General features: G+C 47.0%; 1 protein-coding gene across 2 annotated transcripts in view; it reads left to right on the forward strand.

Moving 5' to 3' along the window:
- Nucleotides 1–15,761, forward strand: part of col6a2 (collagen, type VI, alpha 2) — a 108,364-nt gene that overhangs the window by 6,208 nt on the left and 86,395 nt on the right. For both annotated transcript variants that reach the window (XM_070876209.1, XM_070876208.1), the window contains exon 2: nt 14,842–14,962. In XM_070876209.1, the coding sequence (XP_070732310.1) occupies nt 14,869–14,962 (94 nt within the window). In that variant the 5' untranslated portion in view covers nt 14,842–14,868. The remainder of the gene's footprint in view (nt 1–14,841; nt 14,963–15,761) is intronic.

The raw sequence follows: 15,761 nt of genomic DNA on the forward strand, positions 1-15,761 counted from the left end.
ATATTGAATACCACTGGATGTTGAGTTTCCAGCCTTGGTCACCCTGGAGCCATGTCTCCATAATCCCAATTACATCATATCCGTTAACAGCTATCTGCGCAGTTAATTCATCCACCTTATTACGAATGCTCCTCGCATTGAGACACAGAGCCTTCCGACTTGTTTTTTAACACTCTTTGTCCTTTGATGGGAGAGTTGGGGTGCCACACTGCTTCCCCAGGCATGGTCAGTTGTGGGCCTGGTGCAGGTTGCTGGGAGACACATTGGCAGCATGACTGAGTTCCTTGCCTCCAACCTTGGCCCAGCACATCCCCTTCTCCCCCACCCCCCCCCCAAAATGCTGCTGTTGTCCAGCTATCCACCCACAAGTGCAGACTCGGGGCACACTTAGAAGACAAGATTGGTCGGTGATGCCCTGGGAAGCAGGCAGCAGTCTCAATGTGTTCTGCATTCAGTTGATCTAGAATCGTAGCACCCAGTTCTTCCTTGTGGGTAATAACATCAGGATTCGACCATACGGCGCCTCGAGCCTGCTCCCCCATTCAATAAGATCACAGCTGATCTTCAAACTCAACTCCACCTTCCCGCCCTATCCCCATATCTCTTGATTCCCTTAATATTCAAAAATCTATCGATCTCGGTCTTGAATATACTCAATAACTGAACATCCAAGCCCTCTGGGGTTGAGAATTCGAAGAATTCAAAATCCTCTGAGTGAAGAAATTTCTCCTCATCTTGGTCCTAAATGGCTGACCTCTTATTCTGAGACTGTGAACCCTAGTTCTTGATCCTCCAGCCAGGCGTAACAGCCTCTCTGCATCAACCCTGTCAAGCCTTCTAATAATGTTATACATTTCAATGAGATAATTCTTTTAAACTCCAGAGAGTATAGGCCCATTGTACTCGACTTCTCCTCATAGGACAGCCCTCTGATCCCAGGTACCAATCTAGTGAACCTTTTGTTGCACCACCTCTTGGGCAAGTATATCGTTCCTTAGGTTAGGAGACCAAAACTGTGCGCAGTACTTCAGGTGTGGTCTAACAATAGTCTTATAAAATTGCAGCAAGACTTCCTTACTCTTATACTGCAGCCCCCTTGCAATTAAGGCTAACATGCCATGTGCCTTCCACTTGCTTGATGTACCTTGCTGTAAAAACAGTGGGCGATGCCTGGGGATTGCAACAAACTCAAACCAGTGCCAGTGGGCAACGTGGTCATTAGTAATTAATTGGCCTTTTGTGTACCCACAGTCCTCAGGGCGCTGAGTGAGTAAGTGAGGCCTAGTTCTGGCGGAAGTGCACGAGCATGCACAGAGATCTGGGGTCAAGTTAACCTCTTCTAACCTCACCTGGTTAGGCCTGTTGGCATGACAGAAAGAACTTGTATTTATATAGTGCCTTTCATGACCTCTGGATGTTCCAAAGCGCTTTAGCAAATTAAGTACTTTTTGAAATGTACTCACTGTTGTATTGTAGGAAATGCAGCAGCCAATTTGCAAACTGCAAACTTTCTCACATAACAATCTACTGATGACCAGATAATCTGTTTTTAATGATGTCGGCTGAGGGATAAATATTGGCCCAGGAAACCAGGGATAACTCCCCTGCTCATCTTCGAAATAGTGCCATGGGATCTTTTACGTTCACCTGAGAGGGCAGACGGGGCCTCGGTTTAACTTCTCATCCAAAAGGTGACACCACCGACAGTGCAGCGCTCCCTCAGTACAGCACTGGATTTTGTGCTCAAGTTTCTGGAGTGGGACTTGAAACTACAATCTTCTGATTCAGAAGCGAGAGTGCTGCCAATGAGCCAATGCTGATGTGCCCACAACAGGTACCCTGGCAATCAGGCACCCTTCCAATTTCTGGCTTACACCTTTGCTCCCAATTACTGCCCATTCCTGGAATGTGGGCGTCGTTGGCAAGGCCAGCATTTATTGCCCATCCCTAATTGCCTTTGAGAGGTGGTGGTGAGCTGCCACCTTGAACTGCTGCTTCCGTGTGGTGAAGGTACTCCCACAGTGCTGTTAGGGAGGGAGTTCCAGGATTTTGACCCAGCGATGAAGAAGGAATGGCGATATATTTCCAAGTCAGGATGGTGTGTAACTTGGAGGGGAACTTGGAAGTGATGGTGCTCCCATGCACCTGCTGCCCTTGTGCTTCTAGGTGGTAGAGGTCGTGAGTTTGGGAGGTGCTGTCGAAAAAGCCTTGGCGAGATGCTGCAGCACATCTTGTAGATGGTACACACTGCAGCCACGGTACGCCGGTGGTGGAGGGAGTGAATGTTTAAGGTGGTGGATGGGGTGCCAATCAAGTGGGCTGCTTTGTCTTGGATGGTGTCGAGCTTCTTGAATGTTGTTGGAGCTGCACTCATCCAGGCAAGTGGTGAATTTTTCATCACACTCCTGACTTGTGCCTTGCAGATGGTGGAAAGGCACTTGCCACAGAGTACCCAGCCTCTGACCTGCTGTTGTTGCCACAGTATTTATGTGGCTGGTCCAGTTAAGTTTCTGGTCAATGGTGACCCTCGGGATGTTGATGGTGAGGGATTTGGCGATGGTAATGCTGTTGAATGTCAAAGGGCAATGGTTTAACTCTCTTATTGGACATAGTCATTGTCTGGTGTTTGTGTAGCATGACTGTTACTGCTACTTACCAGCCCAAGCCTGAATGACATCTAGGCGTGGACTGCTTCATTATCTGAGGACTTACGAATGGAACCGAACACTTTGCAATCATCAGCGAAATCTCCCCACTTCTGACCTTATGATGGAGGGAAGGTCATTGATGAAGCAGCTGAAGATGGCTGGGCCTTGGATGCTGCCCTGAGGAACTCCTGCAGCAATGTCCTGGGGCTGAGATGACTGACCTCCAACAATCACAACCATCTTCTTTTGTGCTAGTTATGAGTCCAGCCAGTGAGTTTTCCCCCAATTCCCATTAACTTCAATTTTACTAGGGCTCCTTGATGCCACACTCAGTCAAATGCTGCCTTGATGTCATGGGCAGTCATTCTCATCTCACCTGTGGAATTCATCTCCTTTGTCCCTGTTTGGACCAAGGCTGTAATGAGGTCTGGAGCCGAGTGGTCCTGGCGGAACCCAAATTGAACATTGGTGAGTAAGTGCTGCTTCATAGCACTGTCGATAATTCCTTCCATCACTTTGCTGAGGATTGAGAGTAGACTGATGGGACGGTGGTTGACCAGATTGGATTTGTCTTACTTTATGTGGACAGGATATACCTGGGCAGTTTTCCACATTGTCGGGTAGATGCCAGTGTTGTTGCTGTACTGGAACAGCTTTGCTAGAGGTGCGGCTATTTCTGGAGCACAAGTCTTCAGCGCGACAGCCGGAATGTTGTCGGAGCCCATAGCCTTTGCTGCATCTAGTTTGCTCAGCCGTTTCTTGACATCACGTAGAGAGAATCGAATTGGCTGAAGATTGGCTGTGATGGTGGGCACCTTAGGAGGAGGCCGAGATGGATCATCCACTCGGCACTTCTGGCTGAAGATCGTTGCAAATGCATCAGCCTTGTCTTTGCACTTGCGTGCTGGGCTCCGCCATCGTTGAGGATGGGGATATTCATGGAGCCGCCTCCTCCCGTCAGTTGTTTAATTGTCCACCACCATTCACAACTGAATGTGGCAGGCTGCAGAGCTTTGATCAGATCCATTGGTTGTGGGATCGCTTAGCTCTGTCTATAGTATGCTGCATGCATGTGGTCTTATATTGAAATTTCCCTAGGTTGAGACCTCATTTTTAGGTATGCTTGTTGCTGCTCTTGGCATACTCTTCTGCACTCTTTATTGAACCAGGATTGGTGCCCTGGCTTGATAATGCTAGAGTGAGGGATATGTCAGGCCATGAGGTTACAGATTGTGGTGGAATACAATTCTTCTGCTGCTGATAGCTCACAGCGCCTCACGGATGCCCAGTTTTGAGCTGCTCGATCTGTTCTGAATCTATCCCATTTAGCACTGTGGTAGTGCCACACAACAAGGTGGAGGGTATCCTTGGTGTGTAGAAGGGACATCGTCTCCACAAGGATTGTGCAGTGGTCACTGTTACCAATACTGTCATGGACAGATGCAACTGCGACAGGTAGATTGGTAAGGACGAGGTCAAGCAGGCTTTTCCCTCGTGTTGGTTCTCAATACCTGCCACAGGTCCAGTCTGGCAGCTATGTCCATGAGGACTCAGCCAACTTGGTCAGTAGTGGTGCTACCCCCACCCAGAGTACATTCTGTGCCCTTGCTATCCTCTTCCAAGTGATGTTCAACATGGAGGAGTACTGACTTATCAGCTGAGGGAGGGTGATAGTTGGTAATCAGCAGGTTTCCTTATCCATGCTTGACCTGAAGCCATGGAAACCCCATGGGGTCCAAAGTCAATGTTAAGGACCCCCAGGGCTACTCTACCCCGACTGCATATCACCGTACTGCCACTTCTGGTGGGACAGGACATATCCAGAGATTGTGATGGAGGAGTCTGGGACATTGGCTGAAAGGTATGATTCTGTGAGTATGACTATGTCAGGCTGATGCTTGACTAATCTGTGGGACAGCTCTCCCAATTTTGGCACAAGACCCCAGATGTTAGTGAGGAGGAATTTGCAGGGTCGACTTGGGTGGGGGTGTCTTTGTCCTGTCCGAGGTCCATGCCGGTGGTCAATTATTAGTGTTTTTCATAGTAGTTTGTTACAACTGAGTGGCTTGCTAGACTATTTCAGAGGGCAGTTAAGAGTCAATCACTTTGCTGTGTATCTGGAGTCACATATAGACCTGACCAGGTAAGGATGGCAGATTTCCTTCTCTAAAGTACATTATTGAATCAGATGGGTTTTTATGACAATCTGATAATTTCATGGTCATTATTACTGACACTAGCTTTTTATTTCAGATTTATTATTTAACTGAATTTAAATTCCCCAGCTGCCATGGTGATATTTAAACTCGTATCACCGGATTATTAGTCCAGGCCTCTGGATTACTCGTCCAGTAGCTTAACCACTATGCTACCATAGAACCCTTCAAACTCCTTCCTAAACGGTCAAAAGGAGCATCCCTACCTTGGTCTCAGGAGTAGTCCACAGCAATAACAACAAGGGGGGCGGGGAGGGAGGGAGGGAGGGAGAGAGAGAGAGAGGGCGGGGGGGAGGGGGCCGCGGAGTGGGGGGGAAAAGAGAGAGCAAGAGAATGGTAGAGAGATTTAGGTAGGGAATTCCCGAGTTTAGAACCTGGATGGCTGAAGGCACGGCCACCAATAGTGGGGTGAAGGAAATCGGGGATGCATAAGAGACCAGAATTGGAGGAGCGCAGAGGTATCGGGGCTTGTCGGGCTGGAGGAGGTTACAAAGATAGGGTGGGGTGAGGCCATGGAGGGATTTCAACATGAGGAAGAGCATTTAAAATTCTAGGTGTTGCTGGGCCAGGAGGTCAGTGGAGATCATTGAGTGCAGAAGTGATAGATGAATGGGCCTTGGTGCGAGTTCCCATGATCGACATACGTCATGTTTTTGAGTAAGCTGGGCTGTCACTGTGTTGCTCCCATGGACTGTGCACAGATGAGGAGACCTGCCCTCACATCTTGTCCTGTGGAAACTGGCTTCCCCTGGGGACGGGGGAGGGGGGGCAGGGAAACAGTTGTTAATCTCAGCCAAGCCGTCAGATGTGTAATGGGCCATGATCGGACCGCTAATCATGTTTAGTGAGGCGCTCTCTTCAAAATTCAGAAATGATGTCAAAGAGCTCAGGAGGGTCCCCTTGCTGGAGCTTCTCCAGTGCCGGGTCCTCCCATACTGGGCAGCAAGGGATTCTTGCTGCAAATTTGTAAGAAGCATCAAAATCGAGTATGAAGTGTCTAGCAGATGGGATACACTTGGTATCCAGGTCTAACCAGTCATTCCAACAAGGAGAGCAGACACGGGCTGAGCAAAGACCATGAAATGCAACAATACTTTGCCTCCACCTCCTTAACATCGCCAGTCTCCACCCCTGTTCCGGCTCATTTGCTGCTGAAACCTTCATGCATGCATTTGTTACCTCTAGACTCAACTATTCCAATGCTGTACTTGCCAGCCACCACCTTGCACACTTCATAAACATAAGAACATAAGAAATAGGAGCAGGAGTAGGCCATTTGGCCCTTCAAGCCTGCTCCGCCATTCAATAAGATCATGGCTGATCTGATCATGGGCCTCAACTCCACTTCCCTGCCCGCTCCCCATAACCCTTCACTCCCTTATCACTCAAAAATCTGTCTAGCTCCACCTTAAATATATTCAATGACCCAGCCTCCACAGCTCTCTGGGTCAGAGAATTCCAAAGATTCACGACCTGCTGAGAGAAAATTCCTTCTCAACTCCATTTTAAATGGGCGACTCCTTATTCTGAAACCATAGTTCTAGATTTCCCCACGGGGGGAAACATATTCTCTGCATCTACCCTGTCGAGCCCCCTCAGAATTGTATACGTTTTAAAAAAGGTCACCTCTCATTCTTTTAAACTCCAATGGGTATAGGCTCAACCTGCTCAACCTTTCTTCATATGGCAATCCCTTCATCTCAGGAATCAACCTCGTGAACCTTCTCTGAACTGCCTCCAATGCAAGTAGATCCCTCCTTAAATAAGGGGACCAAAACTGTACGCTCCAGTACTCCAATTGTAGCAGGATTTCCCTATTTTTATACTGCACCCTCCCTTGCAATAAAGGCCAACATTCCATTTGCCTTCCTAATTACTTGCTGTACCCCCAGATCTCTCTGTGCCGTAGCATTTTGTAATCTCTCCCCATTTAAATAATTGTTAAAATTTTTCCTACCAAAGTGGATACATTTTCCCACATTATACTCCATCTGCCAAATTTTCGCCCACTTACTGAGCCTATCTACATCTCTTTGCAGATTTTTTGTGTCCTCCTCAGAAATTGCTTTCCCACCTATCTTTGTATCATCAGCAAATTTGGCTACATTACACTCAGTCCCTTCATCCAAGTCATTAATATAGATTGTAAATAGTTGAGGCCGCAGTATTGATCCCTGTGGCGCCCCATAAGTTAGAGTTTGCCAACCTGAAAATGACCCATTTATCCCGACTCTCTGTTTTCTGTTAGTTAGCCAATCCTCTATCCATGCTGATATATTACCCCCAACCTCGTGAGCTCTTATCTTGTGCAGTAACCTTTTATGTGGCACCTTATCGAATGCCTTCTGGAAATCCAAATACACCACATCCACTGGTTCCCTTTATCCACCATACTCCTTACATCCCAAAGAACTCTAGCAAATCTGTCAAACATGATTTCCCTTTCATAAAGTTCGGCTGACTCTGCTTGACTGTATTCTGATTTTCTAAATGTCCTGCTGCTGCTTTAATAATGGACTCCAGCATTTTCCCAAAGACAGATGTTAGGCTAACTGGTCTATAGTTTTCTGCTTTCTGATTCCCTCCTTTCTTAAATTAGGGTGTTACATTTGTGGTTTATCAATCCACTGGGACCTCTCCAGAATTCAGGGAATTTTGGTAGATTACAACCAATGCAGCCACTGTCTCTGCAGCCATTTCTATTAAGATCCTCGGATGCAAACCATCAGGTCCAGGGGACTTGTCCACCTTTAGTCTCATTAGTTTTCCGAGTATTTTTTCTCTAATAGAGATAGTTTTAAGTCCCCACCCACCCCCACCATGCCCCCGCCCCCCACAATAGCCCCTTGATTATCAATTGTTGCGATGCTTTTAGTGTCTTCTACCGTGAAGACCGATACAAAATATTTGTTTAAAGTCTCTGCCATTTCTCTGTTTCCCATTATTAATTCCTCAGTCTCATCCTCTAAGGGGCCCATGTTTACATTAGCTATTCGCTTCCTTTTACTATCATCATGGGCAGTCCGAGTCGAGGAAGACTTGCTTCCATTCTTAAAATGAGTTCTTAGATGGCTGAACAGTCCATTACGAGAACCACGGTTTCTGTCACATGTGGGACAGATAGTCGTTGAGGGAAGGGGTGGGTGGGACAGATTTGCCGCAAGCTCTTTCCGCTGCCTGCGCTTGATTTCTGCATGCTCTCGGCGATGAGACTCGAGGTGCTCAGTGCCCTCCGGGATGCACTTCCTCCATTTAGGGTGGTCTTTGGCCAGGGACTCGCAGGTGTCAGTGGGGATGTTGCACTGTATCAGGGAGGCTTTGAGGGTGTCCTTGCAATGTTTCCTCTGCCCATCTTTGGCTCGTTTGCCGTGAAAGCGTTCCGAGTAGAGCACTTGCTTTGGGAGTCTCGTGTCTGGCATGTGAACAATGTGGCTTGCCCAGCAGAGCTGATCAAGTGTGGTCAATGTAAAGTCCTTACTCTACAGTATGAAACCACACGAGGTACATTCTGGGGACAAGGTCACTCTGTGACCTTAACTCTTTATTCACAGGACTCCAAAAACGATGACCCTGCGTGGGACCTCCCTTTTTATATTTGTATGATCAGATAAGGAGTGTCTCCCACAAGTTCACCCCTTGTAGTCAAGGTGTGCATCTAGGTTGAGTGTATACAGTAATACAGTGGTGGTACATTGTGGTTACATACATGACATCACCTCCCCGCCCCCCCCCCAAAGTCTTATTGGGATCAAAGGCATCGACAGCCATGACCATCTCGGCGTTTTGCTTCGCTGCCCCCTCAGTGGTGGCCAGTGGAAGCCTGCTGAGCGTGTCAGTGCAATTTTCAGTGCCGGGCCGGTGCCGGATGGAGTAGTCATAAGCAGCCAGCATGAGAGCCCATCGCTGTATGCAAGCTGATGCATTAGCATTGACAGCCTTGCTGTCTGACAACAGGGATGTTAATGGCTTGTGGTCCGTCTCTAATTCAAACTTCCTACCAAAGAGGTACTGATGCATTTTCTTTTACACCATGCAAGCGCTTCCTTCTCGACCATCCCATATCCCCGTTCTGCTTGAGAGCGCGACCTGGAGGCATAAGCCACAAGTTGTAGTTGACCTTCAGCATTGCCCTGCTGCAACATGCACCCAGCCCCATAGGACGATGCTTCACATGTCAGGACCAATTTTTTTCAGGGGTCGTACAGGGTCAACAACTTGTTTGAACAAAGTAGGTTACGCGCCCGATCAAAGGCCCGTTCCTGACACTCCCCCCAAAACCAGTCGCAACCCTTACGCAGGAGCACGTGTAGCGGCTCCAACAACGTGCTCAAGTTCGGCAGAAAGTTCCCGAAATAATTCAACAGTCCTAGGAATGAACGCAACTCCGATGTGTTGCAGGGCCTGCGTGCTCATCGAATCACCTCTGTTTTGGATTCGGTGGGCTGAATCCCATCTGCAGCAACCCTCCTGCCCAGAAACTCAACCTCAGGAGCTAAGAACACACATTTAGACTTCTTGAGTCGCAGGCCTACCCGGTCCAATCAGCGTAGCACCTCCTCCAGGTTGTGGAGGTGTTCCTCAGTGTCTCGACCCGTGATGAGGATGTCGTCCTGGAATACGATCATTCCAGGAATGGATTTAAGCAGGCTTTCCATGTTTCGTTGAAAAATCGTGGCATTCGATCAGCGGCCGAACGGGCACCTGTTGTAAACAAACAGTCTCTTGTGCGTGGTGATGGTGGTCAGTAGTTTAGATTCGTCTGCCAGTTCCTGGGTCATATAGGCTGAAGTGAGGTCCAACTTGGTGAACAGCTTGCCGCCTGCCAGCGTGGCGAAGAGGTCCTCCGCTCTCGGGAGCGGGTATTGATCTTGTAGGGACACCCAATTGATGGTGGCCTTGTAGTCGCCACAGATCCTGACAGAGCCATCCACTTTTAGGACGGGAATGATGGGGCTCGCCCAGTCACTGAATTCAACAGGCGAGATGATGCCCTCTCTCAACTGCCGGTCCAATTCGCTCTCGATCTTTTCCCGCATCACATACAGCACCGCTCTGGCTTTGTGGTGCACTGGCCTGGCGTCCGGGGTGATGTGTATCACTACTTTTGTGCCTTTGAAAGTCCTGACGCCAGGTTGGAATAGTGAATCGAATTGTTGTAGAACTTATGAGCACGAACTTTGCTCCACAGATGACATTGCATGAATATCCCCCCATTTCCTGTTCATCTCGGCTAACCAACTCCTCCCCAACAGTGCGGGACCATTGCCCGGGACAATCCAGAGCGGCAGCCGATTCACTAACCCATTGTGTGTGACAGCCAACATTGCACTGCCGAGCACCGGAATGATTTCTTTCGTGTAAGTCCGTAATTGTATCTCAATACGTGCTAATTTGCATCTACTGGCTTTAAGTGGCCATAGCTTCTCCAATTGCTGAACGCCCATGTGTGACTGGCTGGCCCCAGTGTCCAGCTCCATGTATACAGGGATACCGTTTAATAAAACCCGCCATCATTGATGGCGTTTTGATGTATGAACTGTGAATATTCGCCACATGGACCCGCTGAACCTCGCCGTCCATCGATTTGCCCCAAAAGTCATCCTGCCTCAAAGAACCCACTTCTGGTCCATCCGCCTTATATATTAGTCTGGTTGCAGACTTCCTGCACATTCGAGCTAAGTGGCCACTGAGATTGCAGTTCCTGCAGACAAACTGTTGAAATCTGCAAGATCTAGCTGAGTGTTTTCCCCCACACCTCCAGCATGAGTTAAAGTTTCTATTGTTGGGAACAAAAGGACTATGGCCAGGCATTCCGCGCTGACTGTCCCTTTGACTGCTCTTAAGTACCCTATTAGTGGGTATCAATGGCCCCATCGCGGGCTGCATTGTCCACTGTGATGGTGTGAATGTCCGTTCAACCTGCTATTGTCTCTGTTGAAGTCCTACTCTGGGGTCTATTGCTGCCTGGGGAGTGTTGGACTGCCCCTGCCTTCCTGTGGGGGTCTGAGTCGCATTGATGATGTTGACTCCCTGATCCATCGCCGCATTAGAGGCAGAATTACGCGCGTATATTATTTTCGTCTCTTCCTCCCCCGCCATGAATATTTGAGCTATCAACCGCCGCTTCCAAAGTCAAATCCTTGGTCTCAATTAATTTGCGGAAAATTCCCGCATGACCGATGCCCTCGATAAAGAAGTCCCTTAGCATCTCCCCCCTGCAGGCGTCTGTGAACTTAGAGAGGCTGGCCAAACGCCGGAGATCCGCTATGAAGTCCGGTATGCTCTGTCCTTCACAACGTCGGTGGGTGTAGAATCTGTGTTGGGCCATATGTATGTTACTCGCCGGTTTGAGGTGCTCCCCGATCAATTTGCTAAGTTCTTCAAAGGTTTTGTCCGCCGGCTTTTCGGGTGCTAATAAATCCTTCATGAGCGCGTAAGTCTTTGGTCCGCAGCTGGTCAAAAGATGAACCCTTCGCTTGTCGGCCGCTGCATCCCCCAGCCATTCTTTCGTAACGAAGCTTTGCTGAAGCCTCTCGACAAAATCATCCCAGTCTTTCCCAACACAGTACTGTTCCTCTGCTACCGGTGGTCATTCTCGTGGGTCGTGAATTCCCATTTCTCATCGCCAATGTAAAGTCCTTACTCTACAGTATGAAGCCATACGAGGCACATTCTGGGGACAAGGTCACTCTGTGACCTTAACTCTTTATTCACAGTACTCCAAAGACGATGACCCTGCATGGGACCTCCCTTTTTATACCTATGTGATCAGGTAAGGAGGGTCTCCCACAAGTTCACCCCTTGAGGTCAAGGTGTGCATCTAGGTTGAGTGTATACAGTAATACAGTGGTGTTACATTGTGGTTACATACAAGACAGTCAGTGCTTCAATGCTGGGGATGTTGGCCTGGTCAAGGACGCTAATGTTGGTGCGTCGCCCCTCCCAGGGGATTTGTAGGATCTTGCGGAGACATCGTTGGTGGTATTTCTCCAGCGACTTGACGACACCTTTTTAATATACCTGTAGGAGCTCTTACTGTTATATTTCTTGCTAGTTTACTCTCATAATCTATCTTCTCTCACTTTATTATTTTTGTAGTCGACTAAAAATGTCCTAATTTTCTGGCCTACCACTAATCTTCACAACATTGTATGCCTTTGTTTTCAATTTGATACTATCCTTTACTTCCTTAGTTAGCCACAGATGGTTCATCCTTCTTAGTCTTTCTTTCTCACTGGAATATATCTTTGCTGAGAGTTATGAAATATCTTCTTAAATGTTTGTCACTGCTTATCTGCCATCTTACCCGTTAATCTATTTTGCCAGTCCAGATTAGCCAACTCTGCCTTCATACCTTTGTAATTGCCTTTATTTAAGTTCAGGACACCTAGTTTGAGACCTAACTGTCTCATCCTCAAACTGAATTTGAAATTCTACCATGCTATGATTATTCTTCCCAAGAGGATTCTTTACTATGAGATCATTAATTAACCAAGTCTCATTACACATTACCAGACCTGAAGTAGCCTGTTCCCTGGTTGATTCCACAATGTATTGTTCTAAGAAACATTCCCGAATACACTCTATGAACTCTTCCTCAAGGCTACCTTTGTCAAGTTGATTTGTCCAATCAATATGAAGATTTAAATTGCCCTTATTGCCGTACCTTTCTTACAAGCCTCCATTATTTCTTGATTTATACTCTGTCCCACAGTGTAGTAGGCCTATAGACTACTCCCACCAGTGACTTATTTCCCTTATTATTTCTTATTTCCACCCAAATTGATTCTTTTTCTTGATCTTCTGAGACAATATCATTTCTTACTACTGCACTGATCTCATCCTTTATTAACAGAGCTACCCCACCTCCTTTTCCTTTCTGCCTATCCTTCCGAATTGGCAAATATCCCAGAATATTCAGTTCACAGCCTTGGTCACCTTTGCAACCGTGTCTCTGTAATGGCTATCAGATCATACCAATTTATTTCTATTTGTGCCGTCAACTCATCTATCTTACTATGAATGCTGCGTGCATTCAGATAAAGAGCTTTTAATTTTGTCTTTTTACCATTTTTCCCTACTCTGACCCTACTTTCTGATGCACTCATGTTTATACGCTCTGTCCCTTCCTGTCACACTCTGGTTATCATTACCCGTATCACTACCCTGCACCTTCTCCATTCTCTTTGACTTTTTAAATTTCCGCTCCCACCGCCCCTGCCCCCCCCCCCCCCCCCCCCACCCCCACCCCCTCCCAGAGCAAACCAAGCACTGGAGTTAATTTCTAGAGGGATAAAATTAAAAAGTAATGAAATTATGCTAAACCTGTATCGAACCTTGGTTAGACCACATTTGGAATACTGTGTGCAATTCTGGTCGCCATATTATAAAAAGGATATAGAGGCACTGGAGAAGGTGCAGAGAAGGTTTAGAAGGATGATACCAGAAATACGAGAGTATAGCTATCCGGAAAGGATGAACAGGCTGAGTCTCTTTTCTCTTGAAAAATGAAGGCTGAGGGTGACCTAATAGAGGTATTTAAAATTATGAAAGGTTTTGATAGAGTGGATAAAGAGAGAATGGTTCCACTTGTGGGAAAGAGCATGACTGGAGACCATCAATATAAGATAGTCACCAAGAAATCCAATAGGGAATTCAGACAAACTTCTTTACCCAAAGAGTGGTGAGATTGTGGAACTCGCTACCACAGGCAGTGGTTGATGTAAATAGTATAGATGCATGTAAGGGGCGGTTAGGTAAGCATATGAGGAAAAAGGGAATAGAGGGTTATGCTTATAGGGTTAGATGAGGAAAGACAGGAGGCGTCTCGAGTGGAGCATAAACACTGGGATGGACTGATTGGGCTGATTGGCCTGTTTCTGTGCTGAATATCCTGTGTAATCCTATGTAATTCAAGTCCTGTTCACCCTGGGGGAAAGGGAGGGGGGTTGGGGGAGATAGCCTGTTGAGATCTCTCCACCTCTCCCTCCTTTAAGATGCTACTTAAAACCTTTTAGGACCAAGCATATAATTTAAATGGAGAAAAATTGCAAATTGCTGCAGTACAGAGGGACCTGGGGGTCCTTGTGCTTGAAACACAAAAAGTTAGTATGCAGGTACAGCAAGTAATCAGGAAGGCAAATGGAATGTTGCAAGGGGGATGGAGTATAAAAGCAAAGAAGTCCTGCTACAACTGTACAGGGTATTGATGAGGCCACACCTGGAGTACTGCGTACAGTTCTAGTCTCCGTATTTAAGGAAGGATATACTTGTATTGAATGCTGTTCAGAGAAGGTTCACTAGGTTGATTCCAGAGATTTAGGGGGTTGACTTATGAAGATAGGTTGAGTAGGTCGAGCATATACACATTGGGGTTCAGAAGAATGAGAGGTGATCTTATTGAAACTTATAAGATAATGAAGGGGCTTGACAAGGTGGATGCAGAGATTATTTCCACTATATGGGGGAAACTAATACTAGGGGACATAGTCTTAAAATAAGGGGCCGCCCATTTAAAACTGAGAAGAGGAGAAATTTCTTCTCTCAGATGATTGTAAATCTGTGGAATTCTCTGTCCCAGAGAGCTGCGGAGGCTGGGTCATTGAATATATTGAGGTGGAGATAGACAGATTTTTGAGTGATAAGGGAGTAAAGAGTTATGGGGAGTGGGCAGGGACGTGGAGCTGAGTCCATGATCAGATCAGCCGTGATCTTATTGAATGGCGGAGCAGGCTCGAGGGGCCAAATGACCTACTCCTGCTCCTATTTCTTATATTCTTCTTCTGGTCACTGTCATAATACCCTTTTTTCAATCGCCATCCATTTATTTCTGATCATGCCTCTATGAAGCATTATGCCTTGGGACACTTACTCCTGTATTAGAGGCGCTGAATAAATACAAATATTTGTTGCATTGTGAAGAGTTTTCCTGGATCCAGGCTCTTGCGCTCCTTGGTTTATCTTGCTGTGTTCACCAGGTGTCGTTGCTGAACTGCAGACAGAAAATGCTTCCAACATTTCTCACCTTGCTCCTGATCGCTTGGGGACTCGTTGACCCGGTGAGAGGACAGCCAACTCCAAGTCCAGACGGGTGTACAGGTAGGACATGAAGAATCCTCGAGTTTTGTCGCTCTCAATATATTGCGTTGAACTTCCTAACTTGGGAGTTCCCCCGCAATCATCAGCACTTCACCCATGTGGGGTGAAGGTAGTGCTCAGTGCGGTACTAAGGCTGACTGACGAGGAGATGCTGGGGTTTGATTCCCGGAGCAGTCGATCCCAGATAGAGCAGCAGTCTGTTGTGGTGCTAAATTTGTCCTCCGCTTCCCAATGGCTGTCCAGTGACCCTGATGGAAAATAAGTGTGTATGTGAATGTCAGTTAAACAGCACAGGCATGGGCTTAATTGTGATGCCCTCGGTGCATGAAGAGCTCCCAGATATTCTCGGGATATGGGCACCGCTGGCAAGGGCAGCATTTATTGCGGATCAAATGTAATGTATCCAAGTTTGCTGCTGATGCAAAGCTAGGGGGAAGATGGGAAAGTAAGATGTGAGGAGGACGCAATGAGCCTGCAAAGGGATATAGACAGGTTAAGTAAGTGGGCAATAATGTGGCAGACTGAGTATAATGTGGGGAAATGTAGAAGTATAGAAAAACAAAATATTTTTAATTGGTAATTAACTATTAAATGTTCGTGTTCAAAGGGTTTTGGGTGTCCTTGTATATGAAACATAGGTTAACATGCAGGTACAGCAAGCAATTAGGAAGGCAAGTAGTATGTTGGCCTTTATTGCAAGAGGGTTGGAATACAAGAGTAATTATACAGAGCTCTGGTGAGACCACACCTGGATTACTGTGCACAGTTTTGGTCTTCCTACCTAAGGGAGAATATTCTT

This window comes from Pristiophorus japonicus, chromosome 3 (assembly GCF_044704955.1).
Source record: "Pristiophorus japonicus isolate sPriJap1 chromosome 3, sPriJap1.hap1, whole genome shotgun sequence".
NCBI classification, from domain to species: Eukaryota; Metazoa; Chordata; class Chondrichthyes; family Pristiophoridae; genus Pristiophorus; species Pristiophorus japonicus.